The sequence below is a fragment of the Peromyscus californicus genome, unplaced genomic scaffold (assembly GCF_007827085.1).
Source record: "Peromyscus californicus insignis strain IS unplaced genomic scaffold, ASM782708v3 Scaffold_6__1_contigs__length_162567912, whole genome shotgun sequence".
Classification (NCBI taxonomy): domain Eukaryota; kingdom Metazoa; phylum Chordata; class Mammalia; order Rodentia; family Cricetidae; genus Peromyscus; species Peromyscus californicus.
The window spans coordinates 106,987,900-107,008,106 of NW_026294584.1; the positions used below are offsets into that span (position 1 = coordinate 106,987,900).

Sequence of the window (20,207 nt, forward strand, 5' to 3'; positions counted from 1 at the left end):
CAAAGGCTAAGGTGCACCAGCCAGCTGTTGGATCCCTCCTGAGTGAAACATGTTTGGAAAGCTTTTCTTCACCTCCTGGCTTCTTCAGAATTCTGTTTTTACACACAGAGCTCAGATAAAAATGATAGGTCTTTGTTCATGGTGGCCAAGTTGGCCAGTTGCAAGCTTTAGCTGATTTGAACCTCCTGGTGCAGCCCTCAGAACCAGTTCTGTGTTCATGTCACCACTCTTCACAGAAATCAGCTGGAATCCCCTGGTTTGGACTTGTGCTTTCCTGATGACAGTGATGCTGAACAACTTTGCGTTTGCTTCTCTCTGGCAAGCGGTCTTTGGAGAAATGTGTGTTCTAGTCTTTTGCTCATGCCTTGATTGTGTTTTGGAGTTGTTGCTAGAACTTGAACCTAAGGCCTCAAATGTGCCAAACACATTCTACCACTCTAACCCCAAAGGTTGTTAATTTTGACGAAGTCCCATTTTGTTGCTAATGCTTTGGGTTTCAACATCCATGACATCATTGCCGAATCCAAGGTCATGAAGATTTGCCTGTGTTTTCTTATATCAGCTTTATAGGTGAAGTTCTTAAGATAAGTCTTCGAGGTATTCAGGGTCAGCATTTGCGTCTTGTATGAGCTCAGGGCCTGGTTTCCTTCCTCTGCACAGGGGTGTCCTGTTGTCCCAGTGCAGTTTGCTGAAGAGACCATTCTTTCCACTTGGAATGGTCCTGGAGATCTTGGCAAAAATAGATGGACTATGGATGGAAGGATCTATTTTTAGACTCATTTTTAATCCACTATTCGAATTTTGGTGTCTATCCTTATGCCAGACCACAATGATTTAATTATTAAAGATTTGTAGTAAGTTTTAAATCAACAAGTGTTGTGAGTCTTCCCAATTTGTTTGTTTGGTTTTTTTTTATTATTTGAGATTTCTTTCTTCTTTCTTTCTTTTTTGAAATAGGGTATCTCTGTGTAGCCCTGGCTGGCCTACAACTCACAGAAATTTACCTGCCTCTGCCTCCCAAATGCTAGGATTAAAGATGTGTGCAACCATGCCTGCTTCACTCAGTGTATTTTACTTTTGTAGATATCCTTTCTGTCTCCTCTTTTTCCTGGCTTTCTGGGACTCCTGTTGTACATATGTTGGTATGTCTAATGATCTTTCCAGAGGCTCTGAGATTCTATTCTTTCTTGGATTTTTTTAAAAGATAGTACCTCACATTGTAGTTCAGGCTGACCAGAAACTATGTAGCTCAGGCTAGCTTAGAACTCACAGTCATTCTCCTGCCTCAGTCTCCAAAGTTCTGAGATGCTAGGTATGAACTATCATACCTAGTTCCTTCTTTTCCTATATGATGTACAGTCTGGATAATTTCAGCTCATTGGTTTTCCAGGACAATGATTTTTTTCTTTTGTTGTTTTAACTTGCTGCTTTATTTGTTTAATGAAATCTTTGTTTCAATGATTGTACTACCTATCCAGCTCTAGAATTTCTGATGGGTCACTCTGTGGCATCTCTACCTGCTTATCACCTTCCCTCTTTCCATTTCTGTTTTTATTTGGCTGGTGGGAAAGATTTAGGAGGACAAATTGTAGTACTAGTCACTACAGTCCTCCTACTTGGAGCACTGGCTTCTGCAATTCTATATAGAGAAGTAGCTGCTGACACTGTTCTTCTGAGGACTAGTGCTTCTTGGGGCCTCCTGAGCTAGGGAAGGAGCAGAGAGAATATATTTTTCTACTAGACTGGCTGAAAGGGGAGGCAGCCTGACAGTACTAGAAATACTGCTGGTTCTGGAGATCATGCTCTGGCTTTGTCACTCACTTGTGGTACAAGATGAGACAAGGCATGGGGTGACCTCCTCACCCTGGTTTTCCCAAGACCTTCATGTTTGAGCACTAAAAGTCTATGTTCCCAGTACCATTTAGACCTGTGAAAACCCGGACATGTGAAATGGAGAAAGGCCCTGGGGCATGGCTGGGTTCCATAATTGTTTAGTTGTGACCCATGCAAAGCACAGGTAGGACCTTTGAAGGAAGGGGACAATGCACAGCAGAAGAATTCTTTCCTATGGAGGCTCGTTGCTGTGGGGATTCTGATTGTAGCCAGCTCCTGGAGAGTTCTCTGTTAGTTTGACTTGACTGTATCTGCCAGCTATCCCTCCGGAAACATCGCCATGCTTCAGATTCCCACGTGCTGCAGAGGGAAACCCATCACCTGCCTCTTTAACGACGTACCTAACACCTTCCTGGCTCTGTTCAATTCTGATGGCCAGGGCTGTGTTTACTACAACCTGAAGAACAGGTGAGTAGGTCAAGGGAAGTCTAGCCTCATGAAGTATCCCTTGAGGTAATTGGTTCCATAAATAAGGTAGTGACTAAAAGTTCCTAGTTAAAGGAGTCTAGGGAGGCACTGAGGCAAGGGAAGCAGTGCCTGTGAAACTTGTGGTACTTTGAGGCCCAGCTGTTGGGTACATGTTGCACTTTCCACGGTGAGAAGAAACCCACTCTAAATCCACCACTGGGTACACCAGAACACAGATCTCCATTCTTGGTCAGATGTACAGGGTGGTTTATTTTGGTTTGTTTTTGTTTTTCGAGTAAGAGTTTCTCTGTGCAGCCCTGGCTATCCTGAAACTCGCTCTATAGAACAGGCTGGCCTCAAACTCACAGAGATCTGCCTTCCTCTCTGTGATCTCCCAAGTGATGGGATTAAATGTGTGCACCACCACTATCTGGCTGATACACAGGGTTTTTGTTGTTACTGTTTTTCAGTGCTGAGGACCAGAACCTCATAAATGCTAGGCAAGTACTCTGCCACTGAGCCATATCCCCAATTCTCACCCCTGGAAGAATTCTTTAGTGGAAAAGGTGTCTTACACTAGGAACGGGTAAACAAGATGTGTGAATACCACTTTTGTGGTGTATTAATTACTTTACCCATTACTGTGGCAAAATACCTGACATTAGCCACTTGAAGAAGGAAAGATTTTATTTTGTTTCACAGTTTCAGAGGTGCTAGTTTGTCATAGCACAGTGGATTAGAGAAATTCACATCATGGTTACCTAGAAAATAGAGAAAGGGGCTTACAGCAAGGGACCAGAGCAAAATACAGCCCTCCTCAAGATGTAACTCAGTGACTAAGTTCCTCCACCTAGGCTTCCTCTTGTCTTTCACCACTTCCTAATGATGCCAGCATATTATGAACCCATCAAAGGATTAACCAGATCTGTTCATCTCTGAAAGCACAGATAGACCCAGAGGCATGCTCCACTAATCTAGGCATGTCTAAGCTACTCAAATTGACAATTCAGATTAACCACCACATGGGGTGGGGTCTCTTAAGAGCAGCACATACTCTTGACAGCTAAGAGTTAATCTTTATGTAGCTTTTCATAAGTTGTTTTGGAAGAAGTTACTTCCTTTCATATTAGATGTTCTAGCTCTCATTTTGGTGCTTGATATCTTTGTGATATCCTTTCTGGACTACAGGAAAAAATCATTTTTCATCTTTTGGGTTTTGCTTGAGCCTATATTATCTGCCTCAGCCTGTACCTTCTCCACAGATGCCCCACTAGCCTCAGTTGGTGTAAGGAGTCTTAGACTGCAGTGGGTGGAAAGGTGAAGCTGGTCACACGAGTCCAGATTCTTTCCTTCCCTTCCTCTAGTTTATGTCAGGTAAACATTCCTTCAGACTGGGCCAGACTCTCCCAGCCCTGCCTGCCTGTAGCCAAAGTGACGAGGGAATTCTTTCAGAGCCTATAAGTAGTTTCTATCTTCTGTGTATCTCCCAGCTGTCCATATGTCGTGGTTTTGGATGAGGAAGGTGGAATCACAAATGACCAAAAGGGCTACATAGTCCATAAGTGGAGCTGGGCTAACAAGACTGAGACATTGCTCTCTCTGGAATACAAGGTATGTGGGCATCATGGGTAAGGGGGTGGCTTCCACAGGCTACTCAGCATCAAAAGGCAAGCACTGTAAGACAGCACTGCCCCAGCGACCACATGGTCTTGTTCAGAGGTCATCAATCAATCAGTAGTGGTCCAGAGTAGACTCACTTGCTTTTCACCAGCCTATAGCAACTGTGGGCTACTTTACTGATTCTTCATGGTAACCTCCTTCCTATTTGATTTTTATTTATATTGTTCCATCTTATTGTAAAATATTCATTTTATGAAGCAACATTTATAGTAGTTGACAACTTAATTTTTAATATTTTTAGTTTTTTAGAAATTTATTACATTTATTTTGTGTTATATAAAACTGGCTAGTAAAGAACTAAGCAATACTTGAAGAGTTGGAGAACTTGGGCTCCTTTTGTGCTAGCTGGCCTGGACTGAGCTCGTGCTCTGTGAGTCTAGTTACTGCCCACTTGTAGTTGCTTACAGTTTTTATAGGCTTGTAATTTCCTGCCTGCATGGCTGTTTGCAGGTAGTCTTTGTGTTTCATGACCATGGAGGGAAATTTTCACTGTGGTTAAGCATGCTTACAAAAGCGAACAGTATGGGTATCAGTTAGGACAGTCTACCTTGAGTAAGCAGGACTTGTTGTCTAATCAGACAGCTAGCTGTGCCAGCAGGGGCACAGAAACAGAATTTGGCATACTTATGCTGGAAGCAAGGCTTTTAATTCGTTTGTCTCTGTATCTCTATAACTCTTAAGCCAAAATTGTTATTCAGCTATCAGAGTGTGAGACAGCAATTTGACTAAGTAAGGAACATACTTAATAAATGTACAGCATTTATTTATTTATTTATTTATTTATTTATTTATTTATTTATTTATTTATTTATTTATGTGTGCGTGCGTGTGTGCGTGCGTGCGTGCGTGCGTGAATGCGCGTACGAGCATGAGGGCATGTCATAACACACACGCAGAGGTCGGGGACAACTTGCAGGAGTTCGTTCTCTCCTACCATGTGAGTCCCAAGACTTGAACTTGTCTGTCTTGGCAGAATGCACCTTTACCTACTGAGCTGTCTTGCTGACCTTATAGTTTTGCTTTGTTTTTTATAGTGCCCACTGTGTGACTTTCCTGGAAGATGTGAACAAATGTCTATTTCACCCTAGATAGGGCATGAATGCATGACCAAAGAAATGGTTCTACCATAGTCTAGCTTGACAAACAAGTTTATTGGAGTTACTTATCAATGTATGAATGAGAGTTACTTGCAAAGCCTGAATGACTCAAAAGCAACTAGCTGCATTAGTAGACATCTATCTTGTCATGGTTGATAATGCACAAAAGATGTATCCCTGGAGTTCTCTACACAGCTTGTAGACAGCTAGACAGGTACTAGAGTCTCTCCAGACAGCTTAGCTGGTCCTAGAGTCTCCTCCCAGAAGCTGTTTATCTCTTGTATAATCTAGGCAGAGGCCCTGTGAATCTTTTAAATTTCAGTTTTCCTAGATTTGCAAGCTTATTTATTTCCTAAATATGAGGAGCCTCCTTCCTTCTTCCAGGACAGTGTTCCAGTTCAGAGGAAATTGCTGCACAATAATGCCTATCTGTGGCAATAATGCAGACAGGCTGGCACTGAACTCATAATCTTTCTGCTCAGTCTTCTGAGTGCTAGGATTACAGGTGTGCACCATCATGCTCAACTTTTTAGCATTGGCCTTATTTTAGTTCACCCTGGAGCTGCACAGCAAAGGTCTATGCAATCAGAAGTAGTCTGGAATAGAAAGTGGCCCATGAGTTATAACATGGAGTGACAGTGTAGGATGCTTCAGAGGTTGGGGAGAGAGGAGGAGTCTAGATAAAATGAAACAATAAACATTACCCCTAAAGGCTTTATGTTGGAGGGCCTGGTGTGGCACCTTTTAAGAGTTCATATGTTCTTCCTACAGAAGAAAGGGGACAAAAGGAGTGGATGACATAGGGGGGAATGACAGGCACCAGGGGTCAGGCTCTGGGGAGTTTGCATGCTGGCTTCAACCAGTTTTCACTCAGATACTGGCTATTTCTAACTCCCTTCACTCTGCCATCCAAATCTAAGCTACTCACTGCTATTATTTCTCTTCAACTTGAAGAACTTCTTTGGCAGTTTTATAAACACACATCTTCTGGCAACAAGTTTGCTGTTGTTTTCATGTGAAAAATGTCATTGTTAAGGGATAGTTTTATGAGATATGAGATCCTGAGTTGACTTTCTTTTTTGCTTTTAACATTTTAAAAATAGTGTTCTATTATGCCTTCCCTCTGTAGTTGAGGATGAGAGTCTGCATCTGTAGTTACCCAAATCTGTTTGCTTTCTCTGGTTGCTACTTTTTAAAGGTTTTCTCTTGGTTTCTAGGCTGCTGGTTAGCTTTTGTCACTTTGACACAAACCTAGACATATCTAGGAAGAGAGGGAATCTTAATTGGGGAATTGACTCTCATATCAGATTGGCCTGTATGCAAGTCTGTGGGGGTATTTTTTTTAACTAATGATTGATGTGGGAGGCCCCAACATACTGTAATTAGTGTCACCCCTGGGCAAGATGGTCCTGGGTTGTATAAGGAAGCAAACTGAGGGGCTGGAGAGATGGCTCATTGATTTAAAATATAGGCTGCTCTCCCAGAAGATCTGAGTTTGATTCTCAGCATCCCTACGGCAGTTAACATCCATCTGTAACTCCCTCTCTGACCTCCATGAACAGTGTATACACATGGTACACAGACATACATACAGGCAAAACACCCATACATATAAAACAAAAATCAATAGAAGAAAGAAAAGAGAGCTGAGCAAGTGATGGGGAGCAAGGCAGTAAGTAGCATTCCTCCATGGCCTCTACTTCAGTTTCTGTCTCCATGTTCCTGCCATACTTGAGTTCCTGCCTTGGCTTCTCTCAGTGATGGACTGTGATGGGGACATGTAAGTCAAACCCTTTCCTCCCAAATTTGCCTTTGGTCAAAGTGGTCTTTATCACAGGGATAGAAAACAAACTAGGACACTTAAAGTTTAATGATTTGTTTAAGTATGATTGTCATATTTATTCTATTCATTTTTGAGCCTTTTAAAATTGTTAAGTATATGTAAATTCATTTACTCAAATTTGGAAAATCTCTTACATCATTCCTAGATGTATAAACAATACAAAATGCAACTGTGTACCAGATTTTCTCCTTTTCTTTGGAGGTTCCAATTATACGTAGGTTTTTTGTTGTTGTTGTTTTTTGTTTTATTTTTGTTTTTTGAGACGGGGTTTCTCTGTGTAGTTTTGGAGCCTGTCCTGGATCTCACTCTGTAGACCAGGCTGGCCTTGAACTCACAGAGATTCACCTGGCTCTGCTTTCTGAGTGCTGGGATTAAAGGTGTGCGCCACCACCGCCTGGCTTATAGTTTATACTTTTAAGGTGTGTGTCTATCTGTCTGTCTGTCTTTGTGTGCCACATGTATGCAAATACCCATGAAGGCCAGAAGAGGGCATTGGAATCCCCCAACAATTGTGAGACACTTGATATGGATGCTGGGAACTGAACTCTGGTCCTCTGGAAGAGTAGAAAATGCTTTTAATTTCTGACTGTTCCATGGGTCTTTCAAGCTCTTTTTTGTTGTGTTTCTAATTTTGTCTCTTTGCTTTTCAGAATTGTGTGATTTCTCTTGATCTGTCTCCAAGTTCTCTAAATTCCTTGTCATCTCCATTTTGATTTTATGATAATGTTATAAAAGGTTTAAATTTCAGTGTTCTAGAATTCTCTTTAGTTTTATATTTTTTTAATCCTTTTGCAGAGAACTTCCCTTTTAACAATTCACAAGATTATTTCCCCTTATATCACTGAATATTGTTACATCAGGTGTCTCAGAGTATAATGTGTACAGATTTCTGTGTCCTGGTTGTGCCAAACATGGTCAGCTTCAGTCAACAACCTGTTGCCTTGAGAATGTCTCACGTTTTACTAGTCCCTCTTCTACCATAGAATTTTGGGTTACAGACTGCCACTGTTATGCTGTGGACTCTTGGAATCCTGGTGTCTTTCTGAGAATGATATTGGCTGTGCTTGTTCTGAGAGGCAAAAAACTTGGTCAAGCTGAAGCTATGAACCTTTCCTTATCGGCGGTAGACAGAACTCAGATCACAGCATTTTAAATTGCTTGACCTGTGAGCTGTCTTGAGACTGCCTTCTCATGCAGGGTTCAGGGACTGGCCAGAGATGTGGGCAAGTTTGTACATATAATTCTAGGCTTTCTGCAGACTCAGTCCTTTCCAGAACTCTTCTGTTGCCCATGTTCTGTTCTTTGGATTCCTTCACCAGAAGGTGGTAGTTTTAGCCATGACTGTGGCCTCTAAGCTAGAGCTTTGAGACGGAAGTTCCTCTCATGCTCATCCTTAAGTTTTAGCTCTTCAAAATCTGCCTGGGTTTGCTCATTCTTCTGAGTCACTAAGTAGTTGTTTTGGGGGGGGGGGGGTTGGTTTTGTTTTCTTCTTCAACTTTTTAGTTACCTGTGGGAGGGTCAACCTGTTAAGGGCTGGTTCAGCTCTACTAGAAGTAGGGCCAGCTGCTTAGTTTTTAGGCGGAGAGTTGGAATGCTCAGTTCAGCCTCAATGTAATAGGTCAACAAGAGGTAGAGACCAGATACAGAGAACTGACTCAGTGCTTAAAACTGTGTACTACCCTTGTAGAGGACCTGAGTTTGATTTCTAACACCCACATTGGATGGCTCACAATGATCTGTAACTCTCTAATTCTAGGGGATCCGAAGGCTCTGCTCCCCTGGGCACCTGTACTCACATACACATAGCCCCCCAATACACATAATTAAAAATAATACTTTTTTTTTCTTTAGAAAAGGAAATACCAGCAGATGAATGAGTGGAATGACTAGTGAGGTTACTAGCTAGACTTAACATGTCTATTAAAGATGTTGGCAGTGTTTTTTTAACAGGAGCCATTTCAACAGATGAATGCTAGCATCCAGGCATGAGCTGTAGAGACAGATGCGAATGAAGATATTGCAAGATTTCTGGGATTCAGAAACGAATATGAACATTTTAAAATTAATTTTTAAGTTAGCAAACAAAACAATGGGCTTGTTATAAACATTTTACACATATATATTGCTATACCCCTTACAGTTTTAGATGTGCTGATTTGACTCAGTTGAATGCCTCTCTGGGTACCTACGACCTTATACCTGACCTGGGACAAGAACTTAAAAAAAAACAGACATATCAGGTAGCAAATGATCTCTTAAGAAGAGGAACCTTGACTGAGTTTATAGAGCATCCATATTGTAGGCTTTAGGAGAGGGCACATCCCCAGGAAGTGGGATAGTAAATAAATAATAGTTGTACTATGTTAAGCTTTATACATGTTTTAGCCCATAAAGGATGCTTAGCACCCTCAGAGAGTGGCTGAATTATTGTCTCCAGGCTCAGAGAAGGCAATCGACTTCCCTAAATTGCCCAATTGATAAGAGGCAAAACTAGAATAGAATCTGGTCCCTCAAGCAAAGCTTGAGTTCCTGAAGACATCTCCGTTCTACATTTCTCTAGAAGACCCGGAGTGGGTAGTTTCTCTTGTTTTTTTTTTGTTTGTTTGTTTGTTTTTTTTGTTTTTTTTTTTTGTTTTTGGGTTTTTCGAGACAGGGTTTCTCTGTGCAGCTTTGCGCCTTTCCTGGGACTCACTTGGTAGCCCAGGCTGGCCTCGAACTCACAGAGATCCGCCTGGCTCTGCCTCCCGAGTGCTGGGATTAAAGGCGTGCGCCACCACCGCCTGGCGGGTAGTTTCTCTTAAGTGAGAGTGGTCAGCAAGTCTGAAGATGTCCAGAGACTTGGCACATCATGGTTTATTATCTTTTGGATACCGATGGGCCTGATCCAGATAACAGAGTGTGTGAGGCAGAGATTCAGTGATGAGAAAATGAGGCCCTGGCTACTGGGCCAACATCTGGACTAGTGGAAGTGGGAGGGGCAAAGGAGAAAACTCTCTTGATTCAGAACAGTCTGGGGCGTCTGTAGGTAAAGAGGTGTTGCAGGTCAGAACACTGAAGACTGGGAGGAATACAGTGGTGGAGGGCTGTACACTCTGGGGCCTTGGATGAATAACACTTGGAATTGGCAAACTGTTCAGAACTAAGCAAGCTGCCCTGATCTACATCCTCTGACACCATTTTCTTATGAGGGGCAGGAGCATTTATGGCTTAAAAGGACACTCCTGTCATTAAAAACCTCAGCCCATGACTACTTCATGCTGAAGAGTTTGAGATTCAGAGGGACTGAACAGCTTACTAAGAGAATAAGACTCAAATCAGTTGGTGCCAGAGTAGCCACAGCTGTCTGACCCAGGCTCCACGCTGGCATCCCAGTGCAGCCGACAGGACTCAAGCTGACTCCCTGCTTGACACCTGTGCTGCTTTTACAGCTGTTTCCAGCAGTGAGTTGGAAGGAAGGAAAGGAACAGGGAAAGAAGGCATTGCTTACTTTCTCGGTTAATCTTCGAAAGGACACTGCTAGTCTGTCTTCTCCATGAAAGTTGGATTCCAGCAAAAGGCTCAGAAAGAGCCTACAAATCTCAGCTCCAAGCCAAGAAGGGTTTGTGCCTTGAGCTTGGAAGCAGGGAATCCACGAGTGCTGGTTTCTTTATCTGCAGGTGAATGAACAAATGAAGCTAACAGTCTTGGGGCAGGACTCCGTCACCGTCACCTTCACCTCCTTGAATGAGTCGGTAACACTCAGTGTGTCACCCAAAAGCTGTCCCCATGGCGTGGTGCATGACAAACGGGTAAGGCAAAGTAGATGAGTAGAGAAATGCTGGTGGGGCATCCAGCCCTGACCCAGGGTTGTCTCAGCAAAGCTTGCCCTGTCATAGCTCAGGGACTTCCCCACTCCCTGCTGTGCAAGGCTCTTCCGCATCCTCATATTTAAGCAGCTGTGAATGGAAAACTCTCAGAAAAAGGTACTGTGCCTGAACTGAGCACACACAGATTGTCCATGCCTCACTCCTTGACTAACAGTGGAGCAATGACTGTGTAAAGACCTGCACTGTACTAGTATGCCAAGTAATCAAGAGATGGCTAAAAGACACAGGGGATGTGCATAGGTGATGGTGAATCCCACACCATTTGTACAAGGGACTTGAACACCTTCAGGTGGAGGTATCTGTGGAGATGATCACTCTGTGGAGAATGTAGATCCCACAAGCAAAGAGAGGTGGCTGTATTTCCCATTGTTTATTGAGGGGATGAAATTCAACAGAACCCTTTTTGAGTCCAATCTTTCCATTCATTGATCCAACTGTGGCCTGGGCCAAATCAACATCATGGGAAAGATCAAGCAAATGAAGAGGATGTCATCCCTAAATCTTGAGGTGTCTAAAAGTCGACACTTGGCATGGGAAGTTAAACTGGGGTAACCAAGAGCTCATGTGGAATGCATCAGATCACTGTAATTCCCCTGTCGATGCTTTGCTGGGATTGGTTCCTAGGACCAGAAGCAGTTTGCCTAGTGCCAGTCCCTGTTTACACCCTGGTCCACCTGTGGGAATTACAAATAGTATCCCTTTCCCTTTCAGTGGTGTTCTGGCTTGGATGATAAATTCTAAGGACCCAAGCAAGAGGCCCTTAAGCTATAGGATATAACCATAGTATGCCATTAGCCCTCAGACTCTCAGAGATACCTGACTACTCTTGAGTTACACAAAGACATGGGGCAGGCATTCATTGTAGATCCACAATATATGAAGCAGATGCATGCTGTCCTCAGAAGAAAGCATCATGCCCGCTTTACCCATTGTACTTTCATTCCAGCAGCATTTCTCTTTCACTGATTTATTAAATAATTCAGCAAACATTCATTAACACTTGTAATCTGCTACAGTTTACTGGAGGTGTAGAAATGAAGCCTCTTTCTAGTCTCTATAACTTTCAGTCTAATGGAGGGGACAAAAGAACACATACCAATTATGAGTCCAGCCTGGTTAGCATCATGTTATAGAGGCATATGGGAACTGCTGAGACACGAGAAAAGACAGTGTTCATCAAGGCTCTCATAGAAACACCAAAGACATTCAGGTGCCTGTGAGTTCAAGCTTCAAAAATTATAACTGCAGTGGGCTTAGGTGCAGTACAGAGTAGAGTGCTTAACTAGTGTCACGTGGGAGGCTAGTTCCATCCCCAGCAAAAAGGAAGTAAGGGACGAAGGAATCAAAGATGGCAGGCAGGTAGGCTAGATGAATGAGCTGAGACGAATACACTTGCATGCTATGCCACTCTCATGTTCCTTTGGTTCCAGGTTCTTGTTCTAATGGTCATTGTTAAATGCATACCATGTCTGACGATCTCTTGAGTGTTTCCTGAGAACCATAAGCAACTTAAAGACCATTCCAAAGAGCTGAATGAAATGACTCTCAAGTCTGTGTGCGCATGTGCACTCTAAGCCTGGGAAAACTAAGTAATACAAATGTGATTTTACCTTACCTTAGTACAACTGTAGTGAGCCAGAATTAGATGCCCAAAGCTGTGCTGTTCAATATGGCCGACACAAGTAAAAGTAAGTCACACAGGGCTGTTGAACCTTTGAAGAGCAATGAGTACAAATTGATTGGAGATCTCAGTAAAAATGCGTTCTGTGTTTCAAAGGCTTTAATGGGAAGAGAATATAAAATGTTTCAGTAATTGCCAATTTCATTGTGTGTTAAATGATCATTTTTATATACTGGGTAAAAATAAATATATTATTAGAATTAATTATAACTTTAGGATGTTTTGAATGTGGCTGCTAAGCATTAAACTAGCTCATATTGTATTTCTACTAGACCATGCTAAATGTCCAGGGTAGCGTCTCCATCAAGGGGCTCACAAAGGCACAGTCTGACAGTGTAGTAGAAGGGTGAAAAGTTATTTAAAATGACACAATAACTCAAAGAACATGACTATCTTGGGGGCATTTAACATAAGGATAAACAGGCCGATGCATTAAAATGGCCTCAGAAAACACACTGCATTATAGATGACAAACACTGGTGACAGAGAAGGCTGGCTTGCCAAAAAAGCATTGTCTGTAATTGTTTCTATTTAAAAATGTACGGTGTATTCTATAATGTATATTTATAAACTAGATGAGCAGAAATAAATGAATAAATGTAATCATTTCCTGTGAGCAACAGAATTTCCAAAGTTTGTTCTGAACAATAGGTTCAGCATTTCAAGTTATTTTTGCATGAACTCCCCAGGCTTAGATAACTGGTCATCTTAGATCCTTGGAACTAACAAAGTTTTGAAAACCAAGGAAACTTTCAGAGTATTGGGTCTGGCAAAGAGCCCAGGTTAGGAAGAGACCACAGGGCCTTAGCCCAGGCACTTCTCTGGTTGAGCCCAAGTTTCCCTATCTGTATAATGATGATGTGTAAAGGCCAATCTGACTTTGAGTCTATCCTGGGATTTTTATAGTCCTTTCAAACACACTATATATGCTTGTTTGGCTCTGGTTCTGTAAAACTACATGGCCACCTAGAAAGGCTGTGACTGGGGGAGGGTAGTATCTCTGTCATTGGGAAGCTTGTTAAATGGTTTCCCCAGACACTCATCCCAGAGAGAGCCACCTATCATAGCGACAGGCAGAATGGCAATCCCAGCTTTTACAGCCCTGAGGCCTGGCTTCTCACTAAATATTTCTATCTAGGCAGCACTTTGGAAGCGAGGCAATGCTTTGACTTAAATGCTTTATTAGCCCAGAGTGCCGTTTCAGATCCTTTTTAGAACCAGTGTGGATATAAATTACAAATAAATAAATAAAATTAGCCCAGAAGCAATGGCTGGGACTGCTCAGAAGGAGACTGGGACTTTGCTAGTAACTGGAACCATCCTTTACAGGGTTCTTGCCTGCAGAGGAATAAGACCAGCTTTAATCCTTGTCCAGAATATCTGTCTACTCCTTATCCTACTCACTCCACCTGAGGCTTAAATTCTACAGAAGAAACTTTCTCATACTTCCACTATTTTAAGAGGGCAATAGAAAAGGCATAGAGCCTGCTCTTTAGGAGTCAGCCAAGTTAAGGGATAAAGGAAGTGAAAAAAATGAACAAAACCCAGGCAAACATGATGGGAATAGATAGATGTGGACATTTAGTAGAGAGCAAATGCCATTGGCTGAGGAAACAAGGGAAGGCTTCCTGGGGGAAAGACTGACTACAGTGAACTCTGGATTCTGAACATGGTTTTGCAGTTCCATGGAGGCACTATGCAGAGCAGCTTCTTCAGAAAACGAGACTGGCACACAGGAGCTTACTGAAAATGATTGCTTTGAGGATTAGAGAAGAAAGAGGCTGAACTTCAGGGAAGCTGAAGCATAGGTCTCTGGGACACCACAAGGAGTCCAGATGACCCATCAGAGTAATCCCAACTCCAAGTGAAAGACTGGGGCCTTTGTGCTGTGGATGACCTGCTAGTCTCTGTAACCTGGACCAAGCATGGCTCTTCAGCTAGGAGTTGTCCACAGTAGCTGGCTGGGTAGAAGCATTCTAAAAGATGCATGTGCACTATGCCAGGAAGAGACTGGCAGTGGGCACTCCAGAGGAGCCTCTCTGCATCTAGTCACTCAGAAAGCAGTAACATTTCCTGAGTACGTTCTCATGAAATTAGAGGACACCAAGGCACAGTCCTCCCTCCCGGAAGTTTGGGGGGACAGAACAAATGCATCCAATGGCTTAGTTAAGTGCTAACTTGTCTTGCAGTCACATAACACAGTGGAAGTCAAGGCAAGGGGTAGTTTTACACAGTAGAATCAGAGAAGCCCTCACAATGGGAGAATCTGAGTCAGGTCTGCCTCTGACTCAGAAAGGACTGGGCCAAGAGGACCAGAGATGTATTCTAGGCAGAAGGAATAGCCACATAACCTTCAGAGCAGAGTCAGTTCTGCTGAACAGGCAGACAGCTCCCTGAAGGCAGGTGACCACTGTCCCCAACCCCTTTGCCTTCCTCCAGTCAGTTCGCAGAATCAGTACCATGGATGACAAGATGTTAAAGATAAACAGAGCCCTGGTTGAGATCAAGAAGCGGTTTCAGAAGACTGTGACTCAGTTTATGAACTCTGTGTTGCTGGCTGCAGGTAAGGGCAGAAAGGTGCATAGGCCTACTAGAAGGCCTCCTAAATCTTGGGTCACCCGTCTCAAAGTTTAGTCTTCTCACCTCGTGAGCTTCAGCCTCCTGAGAGGTCGGGGTCCCCAGTATTTTCTAAGGGGATTGCCTGAGAACACACGCTGGGACTAGTGGACTGAGAAACTTTAATTTCTGAACTCTCCCCCATGTGTCCTTAGTGTCTCCATGCAATTATATTACTTTCCTATCTCTAATAGACTTTGTGCATCCCTCTGGGTCCTTTCTGCTTTGTCCCCTGTACCATCTGGCATCCTTTTTAACTGGCATTTGCTCCTCTCTCTTCTGTGGATGATCTCAGAAGAAGAGAAAAATCCAGTCACTTCACAAAACTGTCCCTGCTAGACACAGAACACTCTTGTGAGAGGCTTCAGGAGCCTTCCATGTCTGTGTTCTCTGCTCTACTGACAGTCGTTGGAAACAAGGTGCTACCAAATCATACTCTATTACCTCCTGGCTGGGTCTACAGCCATGCTACCCACACAGCTTCAGGAATCTCTCCTGAGGAGAGGCTTAGTTCAATTATGCCCTTCCTTGACTTCCCTCACAAAGTGGGGCTCCCTCTCCCATTCTGATGATTCCCATGGCTGCTCTGATGGTTCTCAACACTGCTCTAGTTATAAATCTCATTACCAGAGCTGGAGAGATGGCTCAGCAGTTAAGAGCACTGGTCGCTCTTCCAGAAGACCCAGGTTCAATTCCTAGCACCCACATGGCAGCTCACAACTGTCTGTAACTCTAGTTCCAGGGGATCTGACACCTTCACACCAATGCACATAAACAATTTAAATAAATTATATATAAAAAAATTTTGTTACCTAGCTTTGTGAATATTTATCTCCTTGTCTGCCCATCCCCTCTGTTCTCAGCAGCAAAGAGCCTGTCTTGGGTTGTCTTTATGCCTAGCATCTTCATTCAATAAATGCTTGCTAGGAGAATGAAGGAATGTTAGGTCTCTGGCCTCAGAAATTTCTACTGGACTAAGTAGAAAAAACAAGGCAAAAAAACCCCAAAAATCCCACAGCACAACAAAGAAGAGGATGAAATCAGCCTCAGTGTAGAGACCTGAGGGACAGTATTCTTAGCGAAGGGAACACATGGTGTACTTAACCTCATTGTTGAGTGCTATGAAGAACATAGAGCTGAGTGAAATACAGGGCATCTGGGTAAAGTAAGACTGAAGCTGGGTCTTGCAGAACAAGTAGAAATGAGATGTGTTTATTTGTGCTGACCACTGACTAGGACAGTGTGCTAGATGCAGAGCAAAGCAGACTGGATAGGAGCCAGTGAGGGGTCAGTGATCGTGAATTAAAGTGGTCCAATTGGTAGGAGCCAAGAAGCAGGTACAGAGGTGACCTGGTAGTTTGGGAAAGTGACAACAGCTTTCCTGTTGACAGGTCTATTCACCATAGAATATCCCGCCATGAGGGAAGACACAGAAGCTAGTCGGTTCAAGGTGAAATCCGGGTCTTATCCTGATCGGAGCCGTAAGTCAAGTTTTTACCAAGGAGAAACCCTTGTGCGATCCCATTCAGCCCGACCAGATTCCTTAATTGAAGACAAGGAGAAGGAGGAGTCTATACACACGCTCTTGATCCCTGTTCAAAAGAAGAGCAACAGAGTCCAGGCCAAAGTCACACCAAGGTTGGCTTAATCCTTCGTTTCTTCTGTAGAGCCAAGGGATGTGATGGGTAGTACAAATGCAGTGGGAACCACACAAGCCCCTATGCTTGCAGCTCCCACTCTAGGGGTGGAGAAGGATAGGAGATACACATGTATTTAAATGGTATCTTTTATTTTTTGAACACTTATTGTGTATGTGTGTGCATGCATATGGATGTACACATGCCATGGGGTACATGTGGAGATCAGAGGACACCTCAAGGGTAGTTTTCTCCTCCCACTGTGTGGGTTCCAGAGATTGAACTTGAGTTGTCAGTCACAAGCATCTTTACCTGATAAGCCATCTCACTGGTCATGATGTCATTTCAGATAGCCATGGAGCTAATAAGAAAAGGTTTCAGAACAGTGTGGCATAATAGGAACTGGTCATGGGCCAAATCTAGCCTGGCTGACTAATTTCTACCAATTTTTAAAAGCTTTGGGAGAAACCAAAAGAAGGCTATTTTATGACATATGAAGTGAGAGGCAGCTCATCAGTATTCATTGATGATATTCTATTGGAGCACAACCACATCCACCATTTCCCATCATCTATAGCAGCTTCCCCATCGCATGGAAATGTTGAGTCCTCATGACAGAACTCATCAGGCCTCTGACGGATGGGATACTTACTTTCTAGCCCACTGTGGAAAAGACTAGCCCATCCCTGCAACAGAGTGACTGTAGAGCAGACTAACTGGCAGGCAGGCTGCCTTCAATAAGAAGGCCAGGGAAGCTGTTCTGAAGTGATACATAAATGGAGAGGTGAAGGATGAAAAACAAGCAGCCCAAACAGATGTGAGAAAGGAACATCACAGAGCCCCAGGGGACAAGAGCAAGCTTGGTGTGTGTGAGAGCTAGTAAAGACAGTGTGCTGGGATGTCACAAAGGAGGCCATGGGGCTGACAAGATGGCTCAACAAGTAGAGTGACTTGTTTCCAAGCCCAACATCACGAGTTTGATCCCTGGAACCCACATGGCAGGAGAGAACCGACTCCTAAAAGATTTACTCCGACCTTCACACATGTGCCAGGGCACAATTACACACACACACACACACACACACACACACACACACACACACACACACACACACACGAGCAATGTAACTTTTAAAATTTTTTTAAAGAATAAAGCCGTGATCTTAGTTGAGAACACAGGAGCAAGCAGGAGGTTGATCTAGTCACCTTGCTGTGCTAGAGATGCCATCCCATATGTGGAAGTAGAAGCTCATCAATTTATATTATTTTTAAAATCTTAAAATAGGCATATATTTTGGGGCTGGCGAGATGCTTCAGTGAGTAGGGGGCCTTGTTATCAAATCTCATGACCTGAGTTCAATCCCTAGGAACTTACATGGTAGAAAAAGAGAATTGAGTCCCACAAGTCCCTCTGACCTCCACATGTGTGTGTGCCATGGCACATGCATGTCCACAAAATAAATAGATAAGTATAATTTAAAATGTGAAACTTGCACAAAAGAATGAGAAAATTCTACTCGCATGGCTCGAGTGCACACACCCTGTAGCCACCAAGTCAGGAACAGACCCTTACCCGCTTCCTAAAAGTCCTTCTATGCCAATCCAGTCTTTGGCTCCTTCCTCCCTGGGTCAAACACTGTGAACACCACAGACTAGCTTTTGTTCTAACTTTATTTGAATGGATGTATATGGTTTGTTTTCTTGGTGTATGACTTTTTTCATTCAGTGTTATGATTTGAGATTTACCCGTGTCCTATGCACAGCACTCATTTGTTCTTTCTCATCACTATGTAACAATTTATTCTATGATCATGCCACAAACCACGCGTTCTAATGATATAGGTGTTTGGTTGTTCATGGTTTTTGTGCTGCAAAATGCTGCTGTTGGCATTTGTCTTTTATGTGATCAGCAAATGCTAAGGTGTAAAACTGCTGAAGCGGAGTATGTATAGATATGCTCAGCTTCCTGGATAGATTGGTCTTCTCCAGTGGTTCCAGCAAACTCAGCTCCCAGCAGCAGTGTATGAGGGCTCCAGTTGCTCCACATTCTTACCAGTGGATGTTGTTCTTCTTTCTCTTAAAAAAAAAAAAAAGTAGAGTATGTGTGTGTGTGTGTGTGTGTGTGTGTGTGTGTGTGTGTGTGTGTGTGTGTGTGTGTGTGTCTGTCTGTCTGTCTGTCTGTGTCTGTGTGTGGTGGCATATGCATACTTGTGGGGGGGCATTGAATGTCCTATCATTGAATACTCTATCATTCTCTGCCTTATTTCCTTGGAACAGGGTTTCTCACTGAGCTTAGAGTTCATCTGGCATTCAGCAAACCCCAGCAATCCTGTCTCCATTCCCTCATAGCCTGTGGCCATGCCTCACTTTTTATTTAGGTGCTGGGGATTTTAACTCAGGTCTTCATGCATGTGCAACAAGCACTCTTACTTATTGAACCATTTCCCCAGCTCCTAGATTATGTTTCATGCTGCATCTATTTTGAGATAATTTTGTGTCAGGTGTTTCACCCAGCATTTATTTTGAGATAATTTTGTATAAGGTACAGTGTATGAGTTGAAATTTGTTTGTTTTATACATGGCTATATTTGTTTCCACAGCATTTAAAAAAAAGATCCTTTTCTTCATTAACTTGTTCTTGCAGCCTTCTGAAGAAAAGCGATGGGTCATGTTTGTGTGGGTCTCTTTCTGTACTGTTTTGTTAATAGGATCCTATGACTTTCAAATAGTGAGGCAGCCTTGCGTTTCTGGATAAACTTCACTCAATTATGAAGTTCTTTCCCCTGTATTTCTAGGCACAACTTGCTAAAATCTTGTTGAAGCTTTTGCATATATATTTATGAGGGTTATTTATGAATATTTTTTCTTTTTTGGTAATGTCATTGTCTGGCTTATCAAAGCAATACTGGCTTAATAAAATGAATTGGGAAGTATATCTCCTTTATTTGTGTTGAATCCAACTCTTTTCCTTTAACTGTTAAGATTTACCATGAAACCATTTTACTCAGAGTCTCCTTTGTAGGGAAGTTTTTAAAAACAAAATTGCTTTTATAAATATAGAGCTAGTTAGGCCACTTGTTTTTTTTTTTTTTCTTGAATGAATGTTTAGTAATTCACATCTTTAAGAGGATTGGTAATCTAAGTTACTGGATTTATAGACATGGAGTTGTTCCTAGTTTTCCCTGGGGACCTTCTTTTGAAAATTTCTTATGTTTATTTGGTGTTTGTGCATACTCACTTATACCCTGGCATACAGGGGGAAGTTAGAGGACAGGAAGGTTCTTGCTGAGGCAGGCTCTCTCTTTCCTCCTTGTGGGTGGGTGGGTCTCAGGGATTGAACTCAGGATGTCAAGCTTCTGGCTGGTGCCTTTACTGGCTGAGCCCTATATGACCTTCTTAATGTCTGTAGGATCTCTAGTGGCATCTCCTCACTTATGCCATTTTTTGCTTTATGTATTTAGGACTCACTGTTCAGTGCATACAGAT

At 42.8% G+C, this 20,207-nt stretch overlaps 1 protein-coding gene across 3 annotated transcripts in view; it reads left to right on the top strand.

Moving 5' to 3' along the window:
- CUNH3orf20 (chromosome unknown C3orf20 homolog) overlaps window positions 1–20,207 on the top strand; it is a 51,256-nt gene that overhangs the window by 16,873 nt on the left and 14,176 nt on the right. For all 3 annotated transcript variants that reach the window (XM_052722269.1, XM_052722271.1, XM_052722270.1), the window contains exons 6-10: window positions 2,152–2,301; window positions 3,792–3,912; window positions 10,578–10,709; window positions 14,908–15,031; window positions 16,476–16,722. In XM_052722269.1, the coding sequence (XP_052578229.1) occupies window positions 2,152–2,301; window positions 3,792–3,912; window positions 10,578–10,709; window positions 14,908–15,031; window positions 16,476–16,722 (774 nt within the window). The remainder of the gene's footprint in view (window positions 1–2,151; window positions 2,302–3,791; window positions 3,913–10,577; window positions 10,710–14,907; window positions 15,032–16,475; window positions 16,723–20,207) is intronic.